The sequence below is a fragment of the Mustela nivalis genome (assembly GCF_964662115.1).
Source record: "Mustela nivalis genome assembly, chromosome: 16".
Classification (NCBI taxonomy): domain Eukaryota; kingdom Metazoa; phylum Chordata; class Mammalia; order Carnivora; family Mustelidae; genus Mustela; species Mustela nivalis.
The window spans coordinates 18,525,932-18,544,030 of record NC_139035.1 but is presented as its reverse complement, the minus strand read 5'-3'; the positions used below and the strand labels follow the sequence as shown (position 1 = coordinate 18,544,030).

Here is an 18,099-nt window from a genome sequence, read left to right as displayed (position 1 = left end):
ACATAAAGAGGACAGATTAAGATGGTATATAGTATACATCAAGTCTGAAAGGATAAAGACCTAAGAAAAATGTTTACTTCTGGGGGCGTCTGGGTGGCTCAGTGTGATAAGCCTCTGCTTTTGGCTCAGGTCATGATCCCAGAGTCCTGGGATCGAGCCCCGCTTCGGGCTCTCTGCTCAGCAGGGAGTCTGCTTTCCCCTCTCTCTCTGCCTAGCTCTCTGCCTACTTGTGATCTCTCTGTCTAATAAATAAATATAAAAAAAAAATTTACTTCTGGATGATTAGCTCTGGACTTGGCTTTGCTTTTAAAATTTACTCTATTTTCTAATTACCCCCCAAGTGGGCACACATTACTTTTAGTTAGAAAAAAGCAGTTAAAAATAATCTTCAAATTTTCATAATCCTTGGCTCATTACAAATATTCACAGGATAGGCACGTTGTGTGGGAGAACACTGCTGCACACGGAAGATTACTGATGAATGTTTAAACATTTCTGACCGTATGCCACTTGATAGCCTACGAAGAAGGTGCTCTACTTATCCCTTGAATTATTTATCCCCTTTCTCTTGCTGTGCTTCAGTAACTGTTTTACTTCCCCACAGTGAATAAAGGCAAAGTTCACCGGCAAAACATCTTTTACCTATACCTGCAGATCTACCTTTCCACATATGGCTTCACTATTCCTCTCTTTACTATTCTAGAGTATAGTGATAAGTGATATAGTGTAAGTGATAAAGTTAGGAGTCATGGTTTAAGCCATTCTCGTTTTTGTTTTTTTTAAAGATTTTATTTATTTATTTGACAGAGAGAGAGAGAGATCTCAAGTAGGCAGAGAGGCAGGCGGAGGATGGGGGGGCAGGTCCCCTGCAGAGCAGAGAACCCAATTTGGGGGTCAATCCCAGGACCCTGAGACCATGACCTGAGCCGAAGGCAGAGGCTTAACCCACTCAGCCACCCAGGTGCCCCTAAGCCATTGTTTTATGTATTATGGACTAGAAGTCCATAGTAACTCTTAGCTTGCACTCTATGACTAGAGATACCACATATAAACCAGGCACAGAAAAACCTAGGTAACAGCTTCATGTGTTTCCTATAAATGGCTAACAAGTGGGAGAAAAAAAAGATACAACAGTGATATTGCTACAAAAATTACTATTGTTATCTAAGACTGACTTAACAGAATACTATGTATTTTTTAACTTTTTTTTTAAATGTATTTGTAGTTTATGGATTTTATGTATTTGAGCAGGGGAGGGGGAGAACGTTCACAAGTTGGAGTGGGAGGGCAGAAGGAAAGGGAGAAGCAGATTCCCCACTTGGCAGGGACCCCAGGATCATGACTGAGCTGAAGGCAGACACTTAACCAACTAGCTGCCCTTCAAGTACTTTGTATTATTAAAAAACATTTTAAGAATATTAAAAACTATATTCTACAATGACCAATCAATATGCTCAGGCCCATCTTTTATATTCCAGGTAGGATGTCAATACATATTCAAATGTGGTTAACTGAATCTTAGACCCTATCTTCAGGGCTGAACTACAGATGTTTCTAAGACCAAGGAAACACAGTACATATTTTTAAAGACATCATGGGAAAAAGGTATCAGACTGATTTTGGGACAAGCACTAAGACAAAGATTCATTATTACAGTTCAAAGTCATTTGTCCAAAATCAGAAAACAAGCTACATTCCCACACCAATGGAAATTTTCAAGCAAAAGTTAAGTGACCACCTATTATGAACATTCTACCCAGAGAAAAAAGATGGAATAATTCTCTGAAGTATCTTTCAATTTCATGATTCTCACTTCACAAAGGAGTAAAAGTAAAAGAGGACTAAGTGAAAGCTGTTTTTATATGCAAAGTAAAATATCTGACCCACATTCCACCCTTTATCTCACTGCTTATATCTGTTAGAGCCTATCCATCAACACCTGTGCATCTCACAGATAAAACCACTGGAAATGTCCAAATTATCTGGGAAAGGACACATTCTAGTAAGCAAATTATACAAAGTTTAAAACTGTAATACAAAAGCCTATTTTGTCTAGAACACATAAAAGCGATTTTTGGTAGATTGACTTGGCTTTGCTATCAGATGGCTAGTGAAAAAAACACCTCACTTGAGCAGGAAGTGATTTTATTCTACTCATGACATGTGAACAACTTCTGAGTGAGAACACAGGTTTTCAGCTCATCTGCTCTTCCTATATTACTGAACTGTATTTTTTGAGATTAAAAGTGGAGAGTGATAATAAGAAGGGAGTACAGAGCAGAACTCAAGACTCCTCTTCTGAACAACAGACATTCCTGAAAAATACACCTCCTGTAAGACAGGTAGGCATTAAGAGCAAGGATATCAACAACAAAACAACCGAAAACAAAAAACAAAAACAAAAAACCAAAAATACCCAAACAACAACAAAAAAAGAGCAAGGACATTTTATTGGTCACAGTACTTGGGATTGGAACTTTCACTATTGAGGCAAAGGATTCATAACCAGTTTTGGGAGTGGGAAGGACAATCAAAGAATGTTTTGAGAAGAAGAAAGCTAAGGGTCCTTTCTCAGAAAAATGTAGACCTATCATATTTTTAAAGCCTACGATAGCACTGATTTTAAATGCAACGTTCATTCCCTCAGAAATTTTTTTTTTAGGCCAAAAAACCCAACTGTCGCATCAAACATAGACACCGATTAAAAGATCTACCTCAATTTCAGAAATTTAAAAAAATATGGTTTGTATGTGTATTCATAAATGTACAGGCACAAACAATTTTTACTATTTTGAGGTTCACTACTCCTCCCCAAGGATCAATTATGTGCCCCAGGTTAAGAATCCCTAAATCAAGATCTGAGACAGACTGACAGGTGGTATCTGGCTTCTATGCAATGGTCGCTATCTGGGTGCCCAAAGTAGAGGGTTAGACCTGATGGAAACTGTTTTAACCTGAGTAGGCTTGGAAGCGCTAATTAGCTTCTCCCTAAGCTCTGGGACAAACTCGCAGACATCACTTTTTGCTGGTAAGGTAATACAATACAGTAGCTAAAAGGAAGAATTCCAAAGGCAAATTGTTTGGTTTTGAATCCCAGTTCCACTACTTCCTGTGTTAATAACTTGGGCAATTTGTTTAACTCTGTCTTAATTTACTGAAACAGAAATTCTAAATAAAATATTATGTACATTTTAAGAGCCATAATAAAATTTACAAGAGTTTAAAAAATACCAACTGTTTTAAACAGAACCTGGCATACTTTAAGCATTCAGTTAGTCAGTCAACGATTAACTGTTTTGTTAGCTTCCCTCTTGCTCTGAGTATTAAGGTAAGATGGAGAGGATCAAGATTTGCATGTGAACCTGGGAAGAAAGTATTCTCAGTCTTGTCTGATTCTAGGCTCGTAGACTCCCTCTAACCCAGACAAAAAGAATCACCCACATGGTTCAGTTCAGCTTATCAGTGAAGGAAATTAGAACAAGATTTAAATTTTTTTTTTTTTTATTTTAAAGAGACTAATGTGGCTACAAATGGGAGTTAATCGAAGAATTAGAAATAACCTGACGAAAAAACAAAAAAAGAACCTGATGTCTAGGTGTTTCCAATTCTCAAACGACCAACACCAGACATACACCTTGTAAGCTGGCTTACTACTTACCTGAGTTACCACAATGTTACATTCTGCAGCTCGGTCATTCTGGATGAAGTCATCTAGAATAAACTGTGGAACTTGTGTGGTTTTACCACATCCAGTAGCGCCTCGGATAATGACAACTGAATTTTGACTAATTGCTTCCAGAATTTCACTTTCAAATTTCTTCACAGGCAGCAACTCTCTCTCCTGTAAGATCTATTTTTTTTTTTTAATTAATTTTTTTAGAAAGCGAGAGAGAGAGGAGGGGAAGGACGAGGGAGAGAATCTTAAGTAGATTCCACACTAAGCACAGAGCCCGACACAGGGTTCAGTCTCAAGACCACGAGCTCATGATCCAAACTAAAACCAAGAGTCAGATGGCCAACCAGGTGAGCCACCCAGGTACCCCTAAGATCTGTTTTAAGAAAGCTCCATGGTAGTCTAAGTTTTACCAACACATACATTAGGAGCAACTCTAATAAAAAGAGCAAGTCTTTATCCTAAAAAAACTTCTCATCTCCATAAAAAATTATGGAAAAAAATGCTAAAAAAATCTCATCTCCATAAAAACATTTCTTTCCTCTGACTTCATACTCAAAATGTATTTTTGCATAAAACAATGTACATTTCTATCTCTAAAAGAACTGCTTCTCTTCACTGAATTTCTGAAGAATCTATCTTGTGACCTTGTCCACACTCTTGTTTTCCTCTTTTCTCCCTGGACGTTCCATATACAGTCCCCTTCTTACAACATTTTAATGCTGTTTTACTCAAAAAATAGTGAAATATGCAATATGCCCCCCCTCCCGCCAAAAAGTTACTACTCGAATCTCTCTATTTACATTAACTAAGAATCCCAGGCCCTTAACTTAAAATAATTATCCTCAGAGGTGACTACAATTAGAGGTTTGATAAGTACCTTTGGACCCACTTCCTAGAAAGGGCAAAATATATTATTCAGTTCTTCTGCCCACACCTAGTAAGTTCTAAAGCTCTGGGCACCATATGTCTAAATAATTCACTGACTTACTGCTGGCAAATCATGATCCTGTTCCAGCTGGTACATTAACTCATTCTTGAGATCCATACTTATTTGTTCTGGAGTAGCCTGTAAAATGAGAAGGCAACGGTCAGTCAAACAAATGCACGTAACTTAGCTTCACATTGTAAACATTTTTTAAAATCTGGACATCTTAATGAAATATATTCAAAAGTAAAACACAAGAGTCTGAGCTCAAATACAATGCTGCACTCACATAAGCCAGAGGCCCTTCATCAATGTTGCTACTAGTCCAAGGATTCCAATTGGATTGTGGAGGTGACCAAGGAACCACACCCATTTGGTTTTGTCGCTGGGATGGCTCAAAGTGAGCCAATTTGCCAAGGTTCAGCACGACAGGCATAAAAGGATCATCAGGCTATTAAAAAATAAGAAAAAAAAAATACCAGTTGCTTGTTGGACTACAAATTTTTAATACAAAGGTGTACTAAATTAACTGGATGCTTACCGGGGGCACGATCTCAAGATTTAGCTCCTGAACGATGTTTTGCAGCTGATGTTCTAAATCTTGTGAGAGGTTAACTTTGTAAGGCTCCACCTACAGGAAAAGGACAGCCATGAAAATTATGCAACATACACATGAACACTACTCAAATCTACTAAAGCAGGAATAAGAGCATGTAGTACAATATTCTTAAAGTCAACGAGTAAATTCATCCTCAAGGTGTAAGAATGACTAGTGATTACTCATTGTCCACTCTATCATGCCAAAGAGATGTTTAGGGATGAGTAGGGCCATTTCCCTTTCTTAAGGTAAGATAACTTCTTTAGACAAATACTAATCAAAAGCTAAAGTGAATCTTAAAATATCCCCCGGGCTACTAAGTATAAAGACTCACTGTTTCTCCTTCTTTCTTCTTTGTAAGTCCAGAGTAAGCTTCAATTACTCCAAGATGGTAGAGTTGTCTGACAAGTGACAGGGCACAGGACTGGGCTGCCAGTTTTTTGTTTGATCCATGTTCACGTGCGAAAATCCCTAGAATTTAAGTTCAGGATTATTAAAAAGAGGATAAATCATCCAACTAAAGAAACATCTCATCATAGGCAACTAGGGGCTTAGATACAAAAGTGCCCCTGAACTACAGAGTATGTTATACTCTAAGTTCTTTTTCACATTAACTGCTAACCAAAAACAATTCCACAAACAGCATATCAATTAAATAATCATCTTGATTACAAGCAGATACTAAGATACAGACAAAACATTATAAAAGCAGAAAACCTATTTCAACCAAGCTGTCATTATCATCATCTAGTGTTAAAATAAAGAAAATGCAGTTTAACTTTTGAAAAGCAAAACAAGGGAAGAAATGAAATGGGTCCAAAGTGGTTACTGAGTGCCAGGAGTTGGCAATCTTCTACAAAGAATCAGATACTAAGTAGTTTAGGCTTGGCAGGCCACATACTGTCACAGCCACCCAACTCTGTGGGTGTTACGCTTGAAAGTAAGGAACTAGCTTACTGGTTAAGCATCCAGTAACCTAGATGCATCCATAGACAGCACATAAACTAGGGTTTTACAAACTATGGGCCCAGGAACTAAAAATGGCTTCCATGTTTTTAAAGGGTTATAAAAAATAAGACAAAAATAACAATGGGTTATGTACATGTGATCTGCAAAGCTTAGAATATTTACGATCTGGCCTTTTACCAAAGTGTGCCACTAGCCCCTGACATCAACAAACAAGTGTAGCTGTGTTCTAATAAAAATTTTGTTTTATGAAATAGGTAGTGGGCTGTATTTGGCCAGAGGCCTATAATTTGGGGATCCTGGCACCAGACTGAAGCCAGCAACTACTCAAATTCTTAAAGAAAATGCCAATGCCAAGTCTCTTCTCTAGTATCATTCAGCTTTACGAGCAGACAAGGTAAGAAAGGGGCGCAGATACTTTTAGGCCTACTAGCCAATTTAGTCAAATTAATTTTGAAGGTCAGATCAACAGCACAACAGGTTGGACTGCCTTTATCCTCTTCCCTTCACATCCCATCTACTCAAAGTCTAACTTATTTTTAAAGTCTAGGATAAAAAATTTCAACTCCAGCTCTCAATGATTCATTTGAAGGTTTGATTTTATGAGAAAAATATTTCATATACTATAAATTTAAATCCTTAGGTATTAGTTGCAGAATTCTCAAACTGAAAAGAATTTTAAGCTGTTTCTCTCAATTTGCAGATAAGTTAACAGGGTCCTAGCAATGTTAGTGACAAACCCAGTAAGCTAGTTCCTTACTTTCAAGCGTAACACACTGCCCGCTTTAATCTTATTAAGAATAAAGAATACACACAATTTTATCTTTGCCTTTTTATTTCCCTTATGAACACCCCCAATCCATTCCTGTTTCCTCAAGGTAACTTTTTCACCTCTTCTTGCCTCTAAGATTCTTAAAAGCTACACATCCACCATGGGGCTTCAAATGCTATCATCTACTCTACATCTACTCTACTTCCTAAATTTCACCTAACTCCCTGAACAAATTTATGTACAGAAAAAAAAAAATGTTTTGGAGCTCTCTGACTGGCGAACTCCTGAGCAGCCTACCACCTACCATCTCTTACCCTTTGAAATATAATACTAGCATGATTCTTTTTTTTTTTTCACCTGCAAACTGGGAAATTAGGCCCTCTAATTCATATAATTACTAATATTCTAAAACACCCTTTCAATTAATAAAGACTATATATGTGGCTGAAAACTTTAATGTATTACTCCACTATAAGACAGAGTATCAGGGAAGCAGTAACACTTACTTCTGCCCAGCTGCTTGATATAAATGGTCATTTCTGCAATAAAGCTCCTGTAACAACATATACAAAACAAGGTTAGGAATTTTACTGTTAGAAATTACTAAATCCAGGACTCCCAAATCAGGCAGGCTTTCCAACTGCTTAGGCAAGTCACAGCAAAAAACCACTGTAAACACTTATTTCTGCTCAGTCCTAGAACGAATCAAGTATATGTGAACTTCAAATACTGTACAACATGGTACGAGACAACTATAATCAAAGTTGACAAGCCAACTGTTCACGAAAAGAAAATGTTAAGGTTTTAGATTGTGTTTACTTACTCCAGAGGTTGCGGTCTCAATAGCTAGAACACATTCAATGAAAAGGAATTTTCCATTTAGCCTGGGACCAAAAAATACCACAGTCCCCAAATTCTTTAAATTATAGTTGTGATTATTTTAAGATTGCTTTGCATGGGCCACTCACTAATGACTTTAATCTGCTAAGATAAGCTAAATATATGCACGCATGCACACATACACATGAACATACGAACACTATGCATGTATCTGTGGCTCCTGAAGCAGGGGTCTGGTATCTGCCTGCAGTTGGAAGCAGCCCTTGATAACAAAAAACTTAGCTTATTGGTATCACACTTACTTAAACCAGGGAACAAAATATTTTTGGAAATTAGAGCCTAAATGGCTAACAGATTCTAGGGGGTGAATTTAGTTTCAATAAAACAACTGTCCTTTGAAAACTATATGCTTTCTGATCCTTCCACTGCTCAGGTACATTCTAGCCTTGACTTTGTGCTGTGAATAAAAGGTTAGGTAAGGCTTAAGAAAAAATAAATGTTAGACTCCTTCCTATACCTCTTGTGAACTGACCTTCAGGCACAGGGGCTTCAGGGGTCAAAGGCCACTGGCTTTCAGGGGAACAACATCCACCCTTTCATTAATGACACCGATGACAGTATGTTTCTCAGCCAGGCTTAAAGTCAGCACTCAATCTCATTCTCCTCCACCTAGGGGGAACAGCGACACCAGAAATCAGTTTACAATAGTATTCCATGTGATTGCTTAGTTCAGCCTAAGCAGCAGCACATGTGTGTATGAACACAGACCTCTGGTGTTGCTGTCTGTTATGCCTTTAAATAAAGGACATACAAGGAGATGCTGTCCTAGCTCCCCCAATTGTCTTTGCCTCCCTCATTGTCATATCCTGAATTCTTCAATTCTTTTTCTATCAAGAGTCAATAAGATATTGGTATCAGAACAGTTTATAACAAGCTTCAGAGACATTTTATTTGTTCTTAAAGTCACCAAGTGCTACTAATAAGCTTAATCAGTTCAGAAGGTATTTTGTCCTTAAAGAAAAATAAACAAATGGATCCTTTATAACCTCCAAGGGTTTTAAAAAATCTGATGTCAAATTAAGTATTTGAGAATTCAGGACTGAACAAACAGGAAGCAGGGGGAACCATGCTCAGAACATCATTTTGACCACAGCATTTAAGTTTTATTTTAGTCATAATTATTTTAGGATTACTAGATGCATCGAAGGGAGAACACTGATTTTCAAGGAAAATACTTTTAATGTATTTTGAATAATTTATTTCATATAAATAAAGGACAGCAAATTAAATCATCCAGAAGGTTTCCACTATAGCCTTCTTTCTCTTCCAATAAAAATATAGTGCCCCCAGAAGCGTCTAATCCGTATGAGCCTTCCTGGGAGTAATAATTACTACACCCTGGAATGCTCTCAGGAAGAATAGCAAGCAGGCTGAGAAACATACTGTCAACTGTTACAAGACCTCCCTTTATGTTCAGTTTTACATATTTAACAGAACAAAAGTAAGCTCATGAACTCACATACAAAGACTAAAGCTATCCTTCAGCTTTACAATAAGCCCTTCAACATCTCAACAGGACTCTTAAGAGCTGGCAACTTTCCAAAACAAAAGGAAAATCTGGATCTAGATGCAATGCCCTCTACCTGAGACTTTAGAAGACAAGTATCTAACGTGACCCATTACAGAAATAATCCTTTTAACTACTTCAACAATACCACACTGAATAAACTCACCACCTCAGGCTGCTTTTAAAATCAGGAATAAATCACCACTTGAAGCTATGATTTTTGCCTCTCAGATACAAATGAGAACCTTAGAAGTCTAGCAACACAAACAGCAGACTTTCACAGAACTTCTAAAATCCTCCTCGTAAATGAAAATCATGGTAAACTACTAATTACAAATCAATGATACTTTTTCTTATGCAAAGTATCTTCACAATTCAATGCTAATCCACAAACTGAATCAGGTAACACATACAAAAATAGAACAATGACTATACAAAACAATCCTAACTTACTACAGAAGGAAAAGACTGAAACAAGCAAACCTGTTGTGATCAGGACCCACTTGGGTGTACTTATATTCTCCTTGGATCTTTTCCTTTTGGAAATACTGGTTCAGACGAGCCTTAGCATTTTCCAACGTCCAGTTTCCATGAAGCCCAGCATTTAAATCCACTTCTTCTGACTCTAAAGTCTGTTGAATCAATGATAATTAAATTTGGCTGCATTACTTTTAGTTATACCTATCTAAGGTACAGAAATTTATTAAAAATAACTAATTTGTACCATCCTTTATAATAAAAAACTATTTTTAATGCTTCTATTCCTAGACAAAACTGAACAGAATTAGTTTTTACTGCATCTGGTGATCCCATTGTACAAACAAGTTAATAGATAATGTATATTTAATATATTTATTATTATATTAATGTTTATATAATTATAATATATAATTAATAATTATACTATATAATTATATTCTATATTAATGTATATTTATGAAGACATTTTTAAGTGCTCATGAAATAAGGTTTACTAAGGTAATTACAATTTCCTGTGCACAGATGAGGACACATTTTACCACAAGAAAAATACCCGCTGTTTCACAGGCAATTCTAGAGACCAGATTTAATGGATAGCTTAGGTTTATGTTGTCTTGTGTGAATAAGTAGCCTCAAACAATGACTTAGAACAATCACCAAATTATTAAGCTGTGAGGGGCGCCTGGGTGGCTCAGTGGGTTAAAGCCTCTGCCTTTGGCTTAGGTCATGATCCCCGGGTCCTGGGATGGAGCCCTGCATCGAGCCTGCATCGAGCCCCGCATCGGGCTCTCTGCTCTGCAGGGAGCCTGCTTCCTCCTCTCTCTTTGCCTGCCTCTCTGCCTACTTGTGATCTCTGTCTAATAAGTAAATAAAATCTTTAAAAAAAAAAAATTATTAAGCTGTGAATATCTTAAGTCTTGCAGTGAACCAGGTAGTAAGGGACAATCCTGGGTATGTCACAAAGGGTGATATGATAGCCTTACCGCTTGTACTTCTTGTTCCTCCTTTCTTGAATAATAATCCTTCAAGTTGGCCCCTCGATCCCAGGTGGGCCCGGGAGGACCATAACCAGAGGCCCCAATTCCAGAATTATTTTCTGTAAGGAAAGAAAATAATTGTTCTCTTAATGAATCGAACTGTAGGAAGAACCTAAATATTTTAAACATTATTTTTAGATTTTGGCAATCTAGTAACTAGAAAGCCCAAGTTTCAATTATTTGGAAATGTGCCCCAAATCTTCATGACTTTCTTGAAAAGTGTTTGACTGAAATATAGGTCTAAATTGATAATCTCAAGGCTGGTATGTAGAGGAGAGCTACTAGCAATGATCATAAGTGACTGACAATCTAGCATACATTTTTAAGTTGATTAAACTTGATAACTGATTAAATTTGTTCAAACTGCTTCCTTCCTAAATAGGACCTTGAGAGAAACTTGTTAGCACAAGTGATAGGGATAAGAAGCTGAAAAGGTCTAAGAAAATGTTGAACTTTGGTAAGAAAGCAGAGTAACTAAAGATACCTAATACTGCCTGATTATTAACTCTACTGAGTCTATGACATGCTTTTTAAAAAATTTATTCCTCACAACAATCTTGTGAAATAAATACTACTGTTAATCTCATTTCATAAATACTGGATCTAAGACTTAAGTATCTTGACCAAGATCCAAGTTAATCTATCCTATACTGGGGCAGACCAAGAAAAGCTTTGATAATATACAGAATTCAGTAATACCTTGGATGCACAAGGTGTACGTCTACAATATATTTGGTAGAAATAAGTTAGAAACAAGAAAGGGCAGTAAATAAGACCCTTTAATCAAATATTCTAGCCCTAGTGCAAAATCTATCCAGAAATAAAAATTAGTAAAAGCTAATGAAAGTAAGGAATTAAGCTACATTGCACTTCGTATGAGAAATCACTGTTGGTATTTGCAAATTTATGAAGGCCCTCGGATGTCTCAACATTAAGAGTTCAATGTAGTTATCTTCCTATCCAAATGAGAAAGAGATGAAGACCAAGAAGGATCACGTGTATCTTACCGCATCATACACACACAATCAAACCCCTTACCTGCTTTAAGAGCCAAATGTGGAGGAAGAGGCCCTCCCATGGTTGTGGGTAAACCTCCACCAGGAGTTGCTGTGCCGTCAGGTGTATCAGTAAGTGGGGGTGGAGGAGGTGCTACCTGCAAGAGGAAACATCAAGGCAGGATCAGTAATTTTACTAGGAACTAGCACATGTTCTTATACTTAAAGAAGGCCCATGTGTGACCCGTTCTTAACCCCATAATATTAACATCTTTGTTTTCAATGTTTATAAACTATTATGCTCTTACTTGAAGCAGAAAAGAATAAGGATAGTAAAAATTACTCATACTTCTCCACCTGGAGATTTTATATGTGTAATGTGTAAGCAAATACAGTTTTCCACAAAAAGTGGGGTTGGTTTATGGTGTATAGTTAACGTTTTTCCACTTAGTAGCTTTATAAATACATTCCACATTCAAGAACGATCTGTTAGGAACCTTCTATAGAGTAAACACTGTTCTGGATACTAAGAATAAAATTAACAAAAGAGACAGATATTCTGTACTTAGAGCTATATTCAAATAGCTATGTTCTAATTCTTACAGAACTAAATAATGAATAAACACATAATATGTCAAGTATGATACACTACTACAGAAAAAAAATGAAGGAGAGAAATAGGGGACTGTGCAAAATCACTATTTAAATAAAGTGAACTGGCAAAACCACACATAAATGAAGAGATATGGAAAAGTGAGGACAACAATGAAGAGTACAAAGAGGAGATATTTCCAGGGAGAATGCCACGTCCAAGATGTAAAATAGTATAAATCTACTTTTTAAAAAAAGATTTATCTGAGAGAACATGCTAGAGGTGAGGGAGCGCACATGCACACACCTATAAGGATGAGGGGGGAAGGCAGAGGCAGAGGCAGAGGGAGAGGGAGAAGCAGCCTCCCCACTGAGCAGGGAGCCCAATGTGGGGGGCTCTATGACCTGAGCTGAAGGCAGATGCTTAACTGAGCCACCCAGGCATTCCACATCTTCTACTTCTTTAAAGATTAATAATCTACATGAATTTTAATGACTTATTACTGCACTGTATAGATGTAGTACATATAACTCTAACAATACCATGTTGATGAACATTTAGCTTGTAGCGAACCTTAAATTATAAAACACTGCCATAAACCCTCTGTACTTTACGTTGGCTTATTCTTTTCAGGAAAGATTTGCTTAAGTGAAATTCCTGGGTCAAAAAGCATCAACATTTTCTTTTTCTTTTTTTTTAAGATTCTATTTGTCAGAGACAGTACAAGCAGAGGGAGCAGGAGAGACAGGAGGAGAGAGAGAAGCAGGCTCCCTGCTCAGTGGGAAGATCCCAGGACCCACGATCATGACATGAGCCAAAGGCAGCCGCTTATTTGATCACAGTATTCTCCTCTCCAAAAACTATCAATGACTCCTTCCTGATCAGAAGACAGTCTCCAGCCTGCCCATGGCCTTTCTATCACTTATGGTACTCAGCACAGTGGCCCAGATACTCAAATTCAGTTAACCTGACAAAAGCCACACAGGTAAAGATCTAAACACCTGTCTAATTCCTCTTTTTTCCAGGCCTAATGAATGTTTCTGAGCTCATTTTCCTTTTACCCACCTACAATTTGATTTAATTATTTCTTGAGTATCTTGTTGTACATATTGAGCTTGGGAGCCGGAGCTATGAAAACGAAGAGTCTCTGTGACAGAGGAAAGCGGAACCTTCAATTTTTTGCCTACCACTACAAACTCAATTTTAGGAGTAGCCTGTCTGTTGCCTTGCTGGCCTCCGTGAAGGTAGTATCTCTTCTACCTCAAGCTAATTCAGCCCAAGCTTTAAATCACATCACTTCCTACTTCACTCTTTGTCATACAAGTTGTAAATAATTTCTGTTGTCCTTTTTCTTTTTTCACTTTATAAATGCTTACTGCCCAAAAAGGCATTTTGTTTTTGCTTCTGTAATGCAATCTAGTTTCTGCCTGCGATACCTACCAAAAAATGGCCTTTCTACCAAAAAATGTCCAGGACCTGTTCTGCATTATTTTCATCTATTTCATTTTGGAGATAGTGTCATGTAAATATAATTACTATAATCTTACAATAATTAAAATTCTTTATTAATATGCAGACCAGTTATTACTCTTGGCTATTTTCAGCAATTATTTTTAATTAATTTTTCTTTTCTTTTTTTTAAAGATTTTATTTATTTGAGAGAGTGAATAAGAGCAAGAGAAGGAGCAAGGGAGAGACAGAAGCAAACTCCACAATGAATAGGGAGCCTGATACAAGACTCGATCCCAGGACCCTGGGACCATGACCTGAGCCGAAGGCAGAGGCTTTTAACCCACTGAGCCACCCAGGCGCCCCACAAACTATATACTCTTAAGATTCTTTGTAATTTTCATTATTACAGTGAACAGGATTTTTTCCTTTTCTTTATAATATTTACACTTCATTTTTTCCTCTTATATTACATATCCCTCTTATTTTTTTATTTACAGCATTGGTGGTGATATGATTGGTCTTAACTTTACAGAAATTCCCCTAGTTCAATGCATCTCAAACTATCTGCAATGAAGAATTATGTGTACCATACTACCTTTCTTTCCCCTAATCCACTGGAAACAATTTTTGTACAAAAATTCCTTTAATATTTCTAAATGTGATGCATTTATGTATTTATGACCACCTAACATTTTGAACAGCACTGCTCTATGACCTGCTTTTAGTATAGTGTTTAATATATTTTTAATTTTTTTTTTTTTTTTAAAGATTTTACTTATTTATTTGACAGAGAGAGACCACAGTAGACAGAGAGGCAGGCAGAGAGAGGGAAGCAGGCTCCCCGCCGAGTAGGGAGCCCGATTCGGGACTTGATCCCAGGACCCTGAGATCATGACCCGAGCCGAAGGCAGCCGCTCAACCCACTGAGCCACCCAGGCGCCCTTTAATTATTTTTTAAGAGTTTGTTTTTAAGGGCGCCTGGGTGGCTCAGTGGGTTAAGCCGCTGCCTTCGGCTCAGGTCATGATCTCAGAGTCTTGGGATCGAGTCCCGCATCGGGCTCTCTGCTCAGCGGAGAGCCTGCTTCCCTCTCTCTCTCTCTGCCTGCCTCTCCATCTACTTGTGATTTCTCTCTGTCAAATAAATAAATAAAATCTTTAAAAAAAAAAAAAAAAGAGTTTGTTTTTAAGGTACCTCTACATCCAAATAGGGCTCAAACTCAGCACCCCGAGATCAAGAGTTGTATGGTCCATCAACTCAGCCAGCCAGGCACACCTACTTTTTTTTTTATGATACTTTTCAACATGTCAAGAAGTACTTTTCTACTCCACTTCCTAAGTTCTTTATTGGTAATAAGTATTTCATTTTATTAAAATTAAAAAAAAAAAGATTTATGAAAGACCACACTCATGCAAGTAAGAACTGGGGGGAGGGGTACAGGGAGAGGGAGAAGCAGACTCCCTGCTGAGCACGGAGCCCCACGTGGGGCTGGGGCTTGATTGCAGAACCCTGAGATCATGACCAGGGAAGATGGGAGATGTTTAACTGACTGAGCCACCCAAGCACCCCTCAAATGCTTGTTTTAAACCTGTATTAGGTCAACCACTGAGTAGACAGTTACTTTTCTCTTAAGAACTCATTAACATGACAAAGCAAGAAAGATTACCAGATTTTGCTTCAGATTTGCTGGAGATATTATAAGATAACGGCATGTGTACCATATTACTTCTCGAAAATATTAAAAATTTGGAATTCTCGGGGCGCCTGGGTGGCTCAGTGGGTTAAGCTGCTGCCTTCGGCTCAGGTCATGATCTCAGGGTCCTGGGATCAAGTCCCGCATCAGGCTATCTGCTCAGCGGGGAGCCTGCTTCCTCCTCCTCCTCTCTCTCAGCCTGCCTCTCTGCCTACTTGTAATCTCTCTCTGTCAAGTAAATTAAAAAAATCTTTTAAAAAAATAAAAAATAAATAAAATAAAAATTTGGAATTCTCAAATCTATCTTACCACATGGGTTTTTGATACAGGACTATGAATCTACAGTTATTTACAATTTTCTTAGACTTAGGATGGCCTATTTATCTTTTACAGTTACTTAAGATTTTTACTCACGAATTTTATTTTTAATTCTGTAATTTCTCATTTTATCTCTATTAATTTCTGCCTGCTCAGTTTTATTTTCTTGAGTTGAAAATTACCAGTTTAGGGCGCCTGGGTGGCTCAGTGGTTAAGCCGCTGCCTTCGGCTCAGGTCCTAGGATCGAGCCCCGCATCGGGCTCTCTGCTCAGCAGGGAGCCTGCTTCCTCCTCTCTCTCTCTGCCTGCCTCTCTGCCTACTTACGATCTCTGTCTGTCAAATAAATAAATAAAATCTTTAAGAAAAAAAAAAAAAAAAAAAGAAAATTACCAGTTTAAAAAAAATAATTATCCATTTACTAATCTAAAAAACTATTTCTTGTGCAGTAATGAAAGTATTTGAGATTTCCTTTGACTAAATGATAATTCCTTTGGCCTTACAGAGTTTTGACATTGTTACCTAAATAGTCCATAATTTATAATTTTCATTTAGAACCAAGTGTTTAAATTTCCTTATGTTTAGGATTTTTTGCTACTTTCTCACATTACAATTTTAGTTGTGTCAATATACACATTAGCATTTCTAATATTAGGTAGATAGGTATATACTGTGAACTAGTATTTGTCTTTTCTGCTTTCTTCCTTGAAGATTACTTTGATATTTACACTGCTTCTTTTATTTTGTACTTCATTTGCCTGGTATAGCTTTACTATGTCTTTACTTTCAATCTTTCTGATTGAAAGATTTTATACAGATAACATGTAACATGAAGCACAGTGCTCTTCCAAGGTTAGGACTGTGAAGGCGAAGTACAGCTTATACTATAGGGACAGTCCCAATAGCCAAATCCCAGGAAAAAACAAAACTGTGGGCAACAACAGTGATGACTTGTCCTCCTTTCTACCACCTTGCCCACTCCAGGTCCAAAATCCTGTTCTATCTACCTCATTCTCTTTTGCCATAAACTTCTTCATCTTGAGATGTATGAATGGGATAACTTCCTGGTTTTCAGTGACATTAGGTATTATGATGGAATGCTTCTGTCTCCCCAAAATTAGTATTTTGAAATCCTAGACTCCAATATGATAGTATTAGGAGGTGGGGCCTTTGGGAAGCGATTAGGTCACAAGGGGGGCCCCATAAAAGGAAATGGTGGCTTAAAAAAAAAGAGAGTTCTCCTACCTTTTCCACCAGGTGAGGATATAGTGAGAGCGCCTTTCATGAACCAGAAGTGTGCTCTCACCAGACACTAAATCAGCCAGAACCTAAATCTTACACTTTCCAGCCTCCTGGAGTGTGAGGATGTTTCTGTTGTTTATAAGCCACCAGTCTATGGTACTTTGTGACATCAGCCTGAACTAAACAGGAAGGATTTTCTTTTTCATATTTCTTGATTAACTAAAGATGAAGGTAGAGGCAAAAGGGTATTAACCACCTGCCTCCAGACACTTTGTGGAACAGCCCCTGCCAGTTCGGTCTCCATGATGGCTGCACATCCCCTGTGGAGAAGGGCCAGTGCCACCTTATTAAAAGGGCATATTCTGCCCACTACTTTCAAGATCAAAAGATGTGGCTGACTTTCCTAACACAAAGAAACATACACAGAGGTAGGCAAAATGAGGACTCAGAGAAGTATGTCACAAATGAAACAGGAGGAAACCACAGCAAGAGACATAAAACAGATATAAGTAGCATGTCTGATCGAGACTTTAAAGTAATGATCATAAAGATACTCAATGAACTTGAGAAAAGAGTGGAGGACATCAGTGAGAACCCTTAAGAAAGACAGAAAACATAAAGAACCAATCAGAGATGAAGAACACAATAAATGAAATTAAAAATACACTTGATGGGGCGCCTGGGTGGCTCAGTGGTTAAGCCGCTGCCTTCGGCTCGGGTCGTGATCTCAGGGTCCTGGGATCGAGTCCCGCATGGGCTCTCTGCTCGGCAGGGAGCCTGCTTCCTCCTCTCTCTCTCTGCCTGCCTCTCTACCTACTTGTGATTTCTCTCTGTCAAATAAATAAATAAATAAATAAAAATCTTAAAAAAAAAAAAATACACTTGATGGTGCTCGCTTTGGCAGCACATATACTAAAATACACTTGATGGAATAGGCTGGATGAAGCAGAG

General features: G+C 37.7%; 1 protein-coding gene across 2 annotated transcripts in view; it reads right to left on the bottom strand.

Annotated features, from left to right (window-relative positions):
- DHX9 (DExH-box helicase 9) overlaps window positions 1-18,099 on the bottom strand; it is a 54,108-nt gene that overhangs the window by 22,022 nt on the left and 13,987 nt on the right. The window contains exons 4-12 of one of the 2 annotated variants that reach the window (XM_082702876.1): window positions 11,900-12,014; window positions 10,808-10,920; window positions 9,828-9,976; window positions 7,444-7,490; window positions 5,534-5,670; window positions 5,143-5,232; window positions 4,891-5,052; window positions 4,665-4,742; window positions 3,659-3,850 (exon numbers count right to left, since the gene is read on the bottom strand). In XM_082702876.1, coding sequence (XP_082559002.1) covers window positions 3,659-3,850; window positions 4,665-4,742; window positions 4,891-5,052; window positions 5,143-5,232; window positions 5,534-5,670; window positions 7,444-7,490; window positions 9,828-9,976; window positions 10,808-10,920; window positions 11,900-12,014 — 1,083 coding nt within the window. Of the gene's footprint in view, window positions 1-3,658; window positions 3,851-4,664; window positions 4,743-4,890; window positions 5,053-5,142; window positions 5,233-5,533; window positions 5,671-7,443; window positions 7,491-8,309; window positions 8,447-9,827; window positions 9,977-10,807; window positions 10,921-11,899; window positions 12,015-18,099 lie in introns of those variants that run through there. The other variant, XM_082702877.1, reaches the window with a different exon arrangement.